This window comes from Phoca vitulina, unplaced genomic scaffold, assembly GCF_004348235.1.
Source record: "Phoca vitulina isolate PV1807 unplaced genomic scaffold, GSC_HSeal_1.0 scaffold15, whole genome shotgun sequence".
Lineage (NCBI taxonomy): Eukaryota > Metazoa > Chordata > Mammalia > Carnivora > Phocidae > Phoca > Phoca vitulina.
The window spans coordinates 34,031,198-34,041,876 of record NW_022589718.1 but is presented as its reverse complement, the minus strand read 5'-3'; the positions used below and the strand labels follow the sequence as shown (position 1 = coordinate 34,041,876).

The 10,679-nt window shown below is 48.4% G+C and overlaps 1 protein-coding gene across 1 annotated transcript; it reads right to left on the bottom strand.

The window, feature by feature from the left end:
* Nucleotides 1-503: 503 nt before the first annotated feature.
* On the bottom strand, nt 504-10,651 carry DEFB1 (defensin beta 1). The gene is made up of 2 exons (XM_032413799.1): nt 10,463-10,651; nt 504-753 (listed from the first exon to the last, which is right to left on the bottom strand). Exons 1-2 carry the CDS (start codon nt 10,521-10,523, stop codon nt 605-607), a joined length of 210 nt encoding a protein of 69 aa, XP_032269690.1. The 5' UTR covers nt 10,524-10,651; the 3' UTR covers nt 504-604.
* Between the last annotated feature and the right edge of the window lie 28 nt (nt 10,652-10,679).

Here is a 10,679-nt window from a genome sequence, read left to right as displayed (position 1 = left end):
ACTGATGCGGGGCGAGGCTGTGTGATCGCGGAGCGGGAAGCTGGACACGATATCCCCAGTAAGTGGGGGTCAAGCCACTGTTTTGCTTGCCTGGAGAAGGGAAGTTACGGGAGGTGTTTTGTGGCCCTAAGGGAGGTTCTCGGATGCTAAGGTGAACCCACCCACTGCCCCAGGCCCAGGAAGGAGAAAAGGCTGCTCTGGGCTCTGCAGACGGGCTGTTTCACGGAACAGGCTGCTAAGACCACTGAGTTTGGGGTGAGCTGCGCCTGGACCAGGCAAGGATTCCTCGGTCTCGTCCCCTCCTCATGTGTGTGTCCTTGGTCTCATGGGCACCCTCGGCATCGCCCACACTTGGCTTGGTAATGACACGCAGTGGAGGTGACACTGCGCAAGCCTGGTCAGCATCGCCCGACGCCGTGCGGGACGGGCCCTGTGGCCTGGCCCATCTCTGCTCCTAACCCCCAGACTCTCTCAGCCTCTTCCTAAAGGAGACAAGAGTCATTTTGGTCGGAAAGAGGTATGCTTAAAAAAAGTCTTCTTTTATTAAAACAGCGATTACAAATACTTCGTTGGACTTCCTTTCTCCATCACGCCCAGCTCAGAGTCAACGCATGCAGCACTTGGCCTTCCCACCGTAACAGGTGCCTTCCACCCTGGTGAAGAGCGGGCAAGGGGAGAAGTTACAGGTGCCTCCTTTCCTAGCACAGATGTAGTGGTCAGACCTCTGGCCGAGACCTGTCAGAAAGCCAGCGCCTGTACGGAGGGAAAGAAGACACTTCAGACTCACGGCTTGCCGCCACAGTGATTTTAGAATATTTGGTAAAGCGACTCTTTGCAAAGCCCTGCAAAGAGTTTTCTCTTCCAAGACTTTGCACCATCCGAGGTCTGTGCCAGCTATGGCCAGAGGGAAGCCAATGATGAGCAGCAGTTTCCTGAGCAGTTTCCTGCTGCCCAGAGAGCTTTAAGGTGTGCGGGGATTTCAAGCTAGTCCCCAAGGAAGTTGCCCAGACACACACCCTGTGCGTTAGTAATGCCGAAGTGCATTCCTGACTCCGTGAGCGTCCTAAACTCCCCCCACTCCCGTGCCGCCTGGTTGTACCAACCCCTCCAACCGGAATCCCTGCTCCCCCATCTCTCCTATCACCGTCTTCGCTGAAATCTGTGTTCCGTTCAGGGCAGGTTGAAAGTATGGCTACTCTATAACGCTTCCACTGTTTTGTCCACTTGGACTTCATTCTGCCTTCTTCCTAATATCCCAGAATCTCATAATCAGAAGGTTTCTAGACTAGTCTTCTGCTCTATCTGATAGCCGCCCTACGATATCCCCAGTAAGTGGGGGTCAAGCCACTGTTTTGCTTGCCTCCGTTGATAGGTCTTATGGCCTGAACGGTGTCCCCTCCACCAGAATGTGTATGTTGATGTCCTCACTAGCCAGGGCCTCACAGTATCACTGTATTTGGAGGTAGGGCTTTTCAAGAGGTGATTAAGGTTAGATGAGGTCATAAAAGTAGTCTCTAATCCAATAGGACTGGGATCCTTATAAGAGGAGGACATTTGGACCTATAAAGGGATGTGGGCACACAGGGGAAAGGCCACATGAGGACAGGAGAGTAGGCGGCTATCCGCGAGCCGAGGAGCGAGGCCTCGGGTGAAGCCTAACCCACTGACACGTTGACCTTGAACTTCATTAATCCCCTCTAGAAGTGGGAGAGGATTAATGTCTGTTGTTGAAGGAGACCCCCCCTGTGCTCTTTTGTTATGGCCCCGTCCAGCTGATTCACACAGCAGGCCGTCACCAGCTGTGATGGAGGGGACGGTCCCTTCTAATGTCATACGTCTCTGCATATCGGAAAGATGGTTCTCATACCTATTGAAATTGTCCTCCTATTTAATCCGTATCCCTGTTACAGCTGCCTCATCTGACCTAGAACTGTGGGTGTCTGGTGACTGGATATTTGGCAATGTTTGGGGACATCGTGGGTTGTCACCACTCTGGGGTATGTGGGGCGGATGTTATAGGTATTTAGTGGGTGGGGGCCTGAGGTGCTGTCAGGGACCAGCGATGCACAGAACAGCCCTCTGACAGAGAATTATCTGGCCCCAAATGTCAGTAGCCCCAAGGCTGAGAAATTGTGGTGTAGACCAGTGGTTCTCCATGCTGCATACACATTCAGTCAGTTGGGGTAATCTTACAAATATACACTTAATTGTTCTGGGGTGGAGTTTAGGTTCTGGCGTTTGAAAAAAACTCCTTAGATGCGTCTAATGTTCAGGAAAGAATCTAGAATCGCCGGACCACTGGTTTTCAAATTTTAGTCAGAACTAACAGTACAGAATTCCCTTGTCAAGGCTGGGAGCAGACAAGAAGGAAAGCAAGGACAGCACCTTCTACTAATATAAAAAATTAAAATTATTAGGAATTTAAAAACTTGAATAGTTCATGGAAATAGAAAAATTGGAAATATTTTTCTATTCATATATTAATATAGGAAAAATAGAACACTCACCTGAACAAACGTAAAAATTTAGTTGAGATAAAAAAATTCTTAGAAAAATACAATTCACTAAAATAAACAAATAAGAAATAGAAAATGTAAATAGTCCCATAAATATCAAAGAAATCGAGTCCATAAATGAGACTCTAGGCCAAGATGGCTTCATTAGTAAATCCTACCAAGCAATAAATAAGAAATAGTGTCTACACAGCACTGTTTTTTAGAATAACAAGATAGAATATTCCCTAGTTCATGGTGTGATGCCAGCTTGGTCTTAATACCACCATCTAAAAAGATCAGCAATGCAAGGAAAGAAAAGGAAACCTCCCTGATCTGCAGAGAGGCAAAGATCCTATATAAAATGTCAGCAAACAGAATAAAACCAAGTTTAGTTTGTTTCACAAATTCAAGCTTTCATTTAACATTTGAAGACCAGTCAATGCCTATTAACAGTTAAAGGAGAAAAATCATATGGTCGTCCCAACAGGTGCAGAAAAATATTGGAAAAATTCAACACTGATTTGGGGCGCCTGGGTGGCTAAGTTGGTTAAGCGACTGCCTTCGGCTCAGGTCATGATCCTGGAGTCCCAGGATCGAGTCCCGCATCGGGCTCCCTGTTCAGCAGGGAGTCTGCTTCTCCCTCTGACCCTCCCCCTCTCATGTGCTCTCTCTCATTCTCTCTCTCAAATAAATAAATAAAAAATCTTTAAAAAAAAAAAATTCAACACTGATTAATGATAAAAACTTTTAACAAATAATAAACTGGAGAGAACTTCCTTGATCTCATAAAGAAAATCTACAGAAGCCTATAACCAACAGTACACTCAATGCTCAAACATTGAAAACTTTTCATTTGAGATTGCCAACAAGACCAGCATAATGGCTATCAGCAATTGCATTGAACGTTCTACTTGAGGTTACCAGCCAGGGGAGGAACAGAAGGGGGAAAAAAAAAAAAAAAATATATATATATATATATATATATATAAGGGTTGAAAAGAAAGAAATAAAATTGTCACTATTTGCAAGCTTTATGATTATATGTAGACACTCCAGAAGGAATTAATTAAAAATTTTAACTATGTTGCTGTATATAAGATCAATATAAAAAAATCAATTTTACTTCTGTGTATTAGCAACCAACACATAAGATGAAATTAAAATAAATCACCATATTGAAATATCAAATGCCTAGTTATAAATCTAAGAAAATACAATACTCCTGTATATAAGAAATACAGTATTCTTTGATAAGTTAAATAAGAACAAAATAAGTGGGAATGCTGTTTTAAGCACTGGAAGATTAATTATTTTTCAAATGTTAATTTCCCCCAAATTAATCTGCAGATTTAACTCCATACCATGAAAATATCAAGAGATTCTTGCAGTAAAACTTGACAAGCTTATTCTAAAATTTATATGGGAATTCAAAGGACCAAGAATAGCCAAGACATTCTTGGAGAAGAAGGTAGCAGGACTTGCTTTACTGGATTTTGAGACTAATTATATATCCACTGTAATTAGACTGTTTGGTAAAGATGCAAGGACAAACCTACAAATGGAACAGAATAAAGAGTGCAGAAAGGGGCCCATACACGTATGGAGAATTGAGGCAGACCAGCTGCTTAGGAAAACAGTTGTGGTTGGGGGTGGGGGGGGATGCGCTCCTTAGAGCTGTTTCTGGGACAATTGGATATTCATGTTGAAAAAAAAAAACAACAACTTTACCCTTAACTCACACATTAAAAACCATTGCCAGGTGGACTGTAAGTCTAAATGAAAAAAGAAAAATAATGAGTCATCAGAGGACAATGTTGTAGACTTTCTTCATATTTTGGCGGTAAAGAAAGATTTCTTAAGATACAAAAGGGATTACCCATAAAGGAAAAGATATGACACATTTAGCCACATTATAATCATGATACAAACTTCAGTGTAAGGAAAGTTTCCATTAGGAGAGAGAAAAGTTACAGCACAAGGTAGGAGAAGAGATTTGTAATGTTACAAAGGGCTTGCATGCAGAATATAAAAAGGACTACTACAAATCATTAAGAAAAAACGGATAATCTGATAGAAAATATAGACACATATTTTCACATATCACAAAAGATATCCAAATGGCTAGTAACTGTATACAAAAGTGCTCAACTGAGTGTTTATCAGGAAAATGCAAATTAAAATTCCAACGAGATACCACTATACTCACCAGACACCTAAAATTTAAAAAATGATTGACAATAACAAGAATTGGTGTGGATACGGAGCAATGGGAACTCTCATTCACTGGAGAACGGTGTGGTGTTATCTACCAAAATTATAAATTTTTTGTGCTATTATCTATCAATCAATCAAAATTGAACATGCATATCCTAGGACCCACAATGCCCCCTACCTCATGGTACCTAGCAAACTGAAAGGCATGCACGAGCCAAGCTATATTATTCAGCATGAGTGTTAACATGGTAAAAGTCCAAGAAATATAGGAAGTCATTACCATAAAATCAAGCAGTGATTACCTCTGGGGGAAGGAGCAAGGGTGGGTGACTGAGAAGCCTGGAGGGATATTTCTTAGGGGCCGGCCAAGTCCTGCTTCTTGACTTAAACCCTGGTCACAGTCTACTTGTTTTGTAATTCATTAAGTTGTACATTCCTGGTTTACAACGCTTCCCGGAACTTGGTGCTCATTCCTGTCGGTGCTCACGAAGCTGGCCTGAGATACGTGATCCCGCACATCCCGTGGCGGCCGCCAGAGCGCCACAAACCAGAGGAATGTGGAAAAGAGAAAACTCGCTTCTAGGTAAGAACGAGGGGGTGAGAAGGAGCGGAGGCAGGCCTGTTGGGAAAGCAGTTTTGTGCCAGTTTCTATGCTTGCGGCGAAAATAGGGACTCTTGCACGTGTACATTTATTGAGCCAGTTACAGCCGGATTGTCCAAAATCCCACCTCAATGCAGGGGCAACACCAACTGTTGCTCTACTCAGGGGCGATAACCGGTGTTGGTTGAGAGAAGGACGGTTGGATTCAGTGGCGGGAAACTCAGTAGGAAATGGGTGCAGAGAACGGTAGACAGGGAGCGGGGGGTGGGGGGGATCCCGGGAATGGAAGTGTGGTGAGCAGGTTGCTAACAGAGCTCGTTCTCTGTCCTTCTGCTCAGAAGTGTGGGCACCAAGGTCCCCTTTGTGTCATCCGATCAGAGCTACTAGTGAGGTTTTGGAACAGTGCTGGAAGGCAAAACTGGAGAGCTGTTGACTAAATTATAAATGTCTTGGGCTAAAAAACCACCAGGCTGAGGCGAGAGTGAATTGTGAAAATGATAAGGGTTTTTGGAAAAGCTATGAGGCCCCAACTCGCCCCCTGCCAGGATCCGCGCCCCCTTTCCTTACCAGGAACCTGCAGGAAAAGGGCAGGAGGCTCTCGGAAAGGGCAGGAGCTGGAACACCTGACCTGTGGGACCGAGCAGTCTGAGATGCGTGAGGAGCAAACAAACGCGCAGATACACGGAGACAAAGAATGCAACCTGGGTTTTCCCACCTCTGGCCGCAGAGCCCCACACCTACTGAGGCGTATGGGGACGCGGTGCTAGGAAGTGGCGGGAGCCTGGTCCTAGGTGCAGAATCAGCTGATCGGAGCCCTCTGGGCCTCAGCAAGTCAGCTGAGGCTCTTTCCCTGCTCAGGACAAGGTGGTGGTTGGCAGTCAGGCCAGGGGAAGGGCTGCCCGCCAGCAAGAGGCTTCCCTGCCGCTGGGGCATTGAAACACTTAGGAGTGATGCTGGTGCTCAGGCCATCGGCGGAGGCTAGAGAGGATCCAACTTCATCTCTATGCATCTTCTTCTTCCTCTTTTTAAGATTTTATTTATTTATTTTAGAGAGGGGCAGAGAGAGAGAGAAGCAGACTCCCTGCTGAGTGCAAGCCCGACTCGGGCCTCGATCTCACGACCCTGAGTCATGACCTGAGCCGACATCAAGAGTTGGAAGCGTAACTGACCGAGCCACCCAGGGGCCCCTCTATGAATCTTCTTAAGCTATCTGGGGACAAAATAAAATACACAGGCCACTCCTGCAAAACAAGTAACGAAATTCCAAACTGAACTGGAATAAAACTAAAGACCGGAGGCCCCCTTCCACAGGCACGTAGCCCATGGGGTCCCTGCTCGCCAACTCCCGCCTTGAAAATCAGCAATGCCTCTTGGAAGTTCATGAGAGTTTTAATTCAGTTCTGCCTAGATTATTCTTAAGATCCACCCGTGTGCCTGGTGACACATCCAGAGGTCTTGGGGAAGCGTGTGGAGAGAATGTGGGGTTTGGAACCAGAGCTGGAATCAAGTTCTTGTTATTTGTCGGCTGGGTATTTGAAAGTCAACTTTTCTGAGATTTACTACCAAAAAAAAAAAAAAAAAAAAAAATCTGTAAAATGGGGATGGTAGTAGGTCCCTGCGTGATAGAGATGCTGGGACATTTAGTGAGATGACATTCATAGAACCGCTTTGTTCAGCTGTAAAGCGCCACGTGTGGTATTTTGTGAGCACAGCTCAGTTTCCCGTGTGATGCTGACCAGGGGCCTCTGCGGAGCTTGGTTTGGCGGCCGCAGGGCCCTTGTGTCTGAGGCGGGGGGAGAGGGGGCATGTTTTTCTCGAAGGGGCCCAGAGGCCATAGGAGACACATTCTTGGTGGTGGCTGCCAGAGGTCAGGCAGGTGAAAGGAATTTGGGCAAGCAGGTTGGGGTGGGGATCACAGAGTGAGACACGCAGGTGTGGACAAGGCAGGGCAGACTCTGAGGGTCACAGAATGTGCGAGCAGGGAGTCATTTTGCCCAAACCTTCATTTTAGAGGTGGGGAAATTGAGGCCCAGACGCCCAGGAGTGCCCATGGTGTCCCGGAAGGAAAGGAAGGAAGGGTATTGAGGAGTGGCCCATGCCTCTCTCAGTGGGTTTGGTTAGTTTTGCTCTAGGGAAGCGCTAACCACCTGGGAAAAGGCGTAGCTGAAACAGAACATCCTCCCCACGTCCCTGGGTCCACTTTGCTCTCCCCCAATCAGCCTCCACGCTGCCAATACAGTCTCTAAAAGAAGCCATTTCTGATTCTGTCCCTCTCCCAGTTTAAAAATCTTTGGGGCCCACACACACCCAGATGGTTTCCTGCTGAAGACCCCACCCAGTGAGGCCCCAGAGCCTCCTGCCCCCATGACTCCTCTCTGCCTGGACACTCGGCAGCCCCGGCGTCGGAGCGGATGGCCTGGGTTCGAGTCCTCACTCTGCCTGTTAGCAGTCCTGTGAGTTCGGCCAAGTTATTTATCCACAAAATGAGGATAATGGTTCTTCCTTCCCCATACGGGCCTGGGGAGAGGGGGGACTAAGGTAAAAGTGAGAGCTTCAGGGTTTTATTTCCCTTCCTCTCTGGGCTTTCACACCCGATAGCCTTTCTGTCTGGTTTGTCTTTATTCCCACCTGCCCTTCTCCTTTCACTAGTTTCTAACTCAGGCCCACAAATCCGCATGTCCACAGCAGCTAGACAGATAGGGAAAGTTGGCGAAGTAGGCTGAGGCCGAGCGATAGGGAGCGGTGGGGTCTGCAGTGAAGGGGGGCAGTTGTTACAGCTCACAGCTGCTGTACCCAGAGTTCAGGCTTCATTTGCTTGTGTTCTTAAGAGAAGATACAAATCTGAATTTTATGTGACACATCCTGAGTTTTTAATGTCAGGAAGGAAGTAAGAAAAAAAAAATTTTTTAAATACCATGAACACCAAAATGACTTCCATCTTTCCTTCCCTTCTCAGCTCCCTTAGGAAAACCTTCCTGGCCCCTCGAGACCAGGTCAGCCCCCTTGCCACACGTTCTCTTAGCACCCTGTACTTAGTGGCATTTCACAACACAATGGTAATTAGATAATTAATTATAAAATTGGGTTTCTTGTCATGCTCTGCTTCTAGAACGTCAGGTCATGCTTTCACGGGCTGTGTTCTCTTCCCCTCCCCCAGGGCAATGCCCACACACAGTAGGTGTTAACTAAATATTTGTGGACTCAGTGAGTGAGCAGCCCCAAATGATCCTGATTTCTAAACCCCTCGGCTGGGTTCTCATCCAGCTGATGCGGGGGGCCCGAGCTGCCTTGTCATTTGGACATCATTCTGTGTTCACAGAAATAAGATTTCTATAAGATAAAAGGGGCAGAAATAAGATTTGTATAAAATAAAAGGCGGCCCCTTTTTTGATAGAGATAAAAACTGCTAAAAGAGAATGTCCAGTCATGGTTTCCGGCAGTGACCACACAACCACCATTCACCTTGGGGCATGTGGGCCTCAGTTTCCCCATGGGTGAGTAGACGAGCCCTAATGGCTCACTCAGAAAAGGGAGTGAACTGATCCCCTGTGAGGGCTCAGCCTGAATCACAGTGTGAGGCTGGGACCCAAGCAGCACCTTCTAGAAGCAGCACTCGGCTCCCGTCTTATCATAAACTTGGTCCCGTCCCCAGAGGGAGAATCAGTGTTGTGCAGACAGGATTTGCGTGCCGTCTGCGTAGGGTAGCTTCTCCTGGGGGTGTCTGAGCGAGTCCTGTGTATACTAAGTGTTCCATCACGTTACTAATATTGCTTTGCGGAATGATTAGTACGTTTGGTTGTTCCCGCATAGCCTCGGAAACACTTTAATATTCTCTGCTTGGAGTGAGATGCCTGTAGTCATCTGTCGAGGTGACTGACTGAACATAACTCTTCAAGTTAATATAGTGGCTCTCGAGCTTTTCTGAGCTTGAACTGAACTGCAGTCAGACATTTTACAGGGCCCCTCGGTGTGAATGCACACGGGCACGCGCGCAGCTGAAGTCAGAGTGGGATAAGACGCGTGTGCGCTCCCTGGGCGGCATGCACTCGTATCGTTGGTTCTTTGAAAAAAACATGGTGGCGACTCACTAAACTGATTTCTCCACCCCTCGAATGGGTCCCAGCTGGAAACTTAAAACTCTGCATTAGAATACTTTCCTACCCAGTTTCCAGATGGGGGGACTGAGTCGTCCTTGGAGAAAATGTAGCAGATTTCTATGATGCAGAGAAGCACCGTCGGATCTTTTAGGGAACTTTGGAGCTTTCATGCTCTAAGTGCTCCCTGCCACGGCCCCCTTATTTTGCAGATGAGACAGCTGAGGCCCAGGATGTATGATTTGCTCGAGGCCACGATAGAACATGTCCCCCAGTTGGATCCACCTGCAGCGTCCCACCTCCTCTTACGCTGCTGTTCTGACCCAGGGGAGCTGCCCCCTTCCGGCCCGACAGAAAGCTCCCTCCTGTGCCCTGGGGAGATTTCCCAGTCCGCAGAACACTAGAGGACTTCCCAGGGAAGACTGAAGACCACCTGTGCACCCCTGAGCGCCCGAGCATGAAGTGAGTCAAAGGTGCAGGGTGAGCTGGCTTCGTGGGAGGGGCAGGTGCACCTGCTTACTGCGGGCCACCTGGGAGGCCCCACCCAGTGACCGGGGTGCGCTGGGGCTGGCAGCCTACACCTCTCACCCCTGGGTAGGAAGCTGGCCTCTCAATGCGAGGAGCCATGTTGCAGAGAGAGTACATGGTCCCCTTCCACGTAGGATGATTTCTAGATGTCCGGGACAAAGACGGAGACGGGGGATGCTGGAGCTGCCTGCGACGGGCCCCGATCCCTGCCAAGCACCGAGGGCATGGAGCCCCAAGCACAGTCGGGGAGGGAGACCTGGGTCTGTCACTCCTGCGGCTGGGCTGCCCTGCGGGCTGGGGAGAGTCAGCCTGGGGTGCTCCCAGCGGGCTCGTCCCTGGGGCTCGGGGGAAAGCCCCAGGCCCCCGGCTCAGCAGGCTTGCCCATCGCAGTCTGCCCACACCTGCCCCTCAGCCTCGGGGATGCTTCTCTGCCACTCCACCCCCAGGACCCAAGGGGCAGCTGTCCTCAGACTCAAACCCTGAATTCCTGGCCCAGGGCAAGGGTGCTAGAGTAGGGTCTCAAAGCTCACCTGGGGCCAGGTGGGAGAAGAGGAGGCACAGAATCAGCAGCGGGAAGGAGAGGACCCTCATGGCGCCTGGCAGGCTGGGCCGGGACGCCCGGTGAAGGCAGAGAGGCTCCTCGGAGGCCGAGCTGACAGAGGCTTCCAGAGGCGGGAGTGTCTCTGTATTTATAGGGCAGAGGTTGCACAACCGCAGAGGTGATCTGAAGGGTGGTGTCGCAATCCA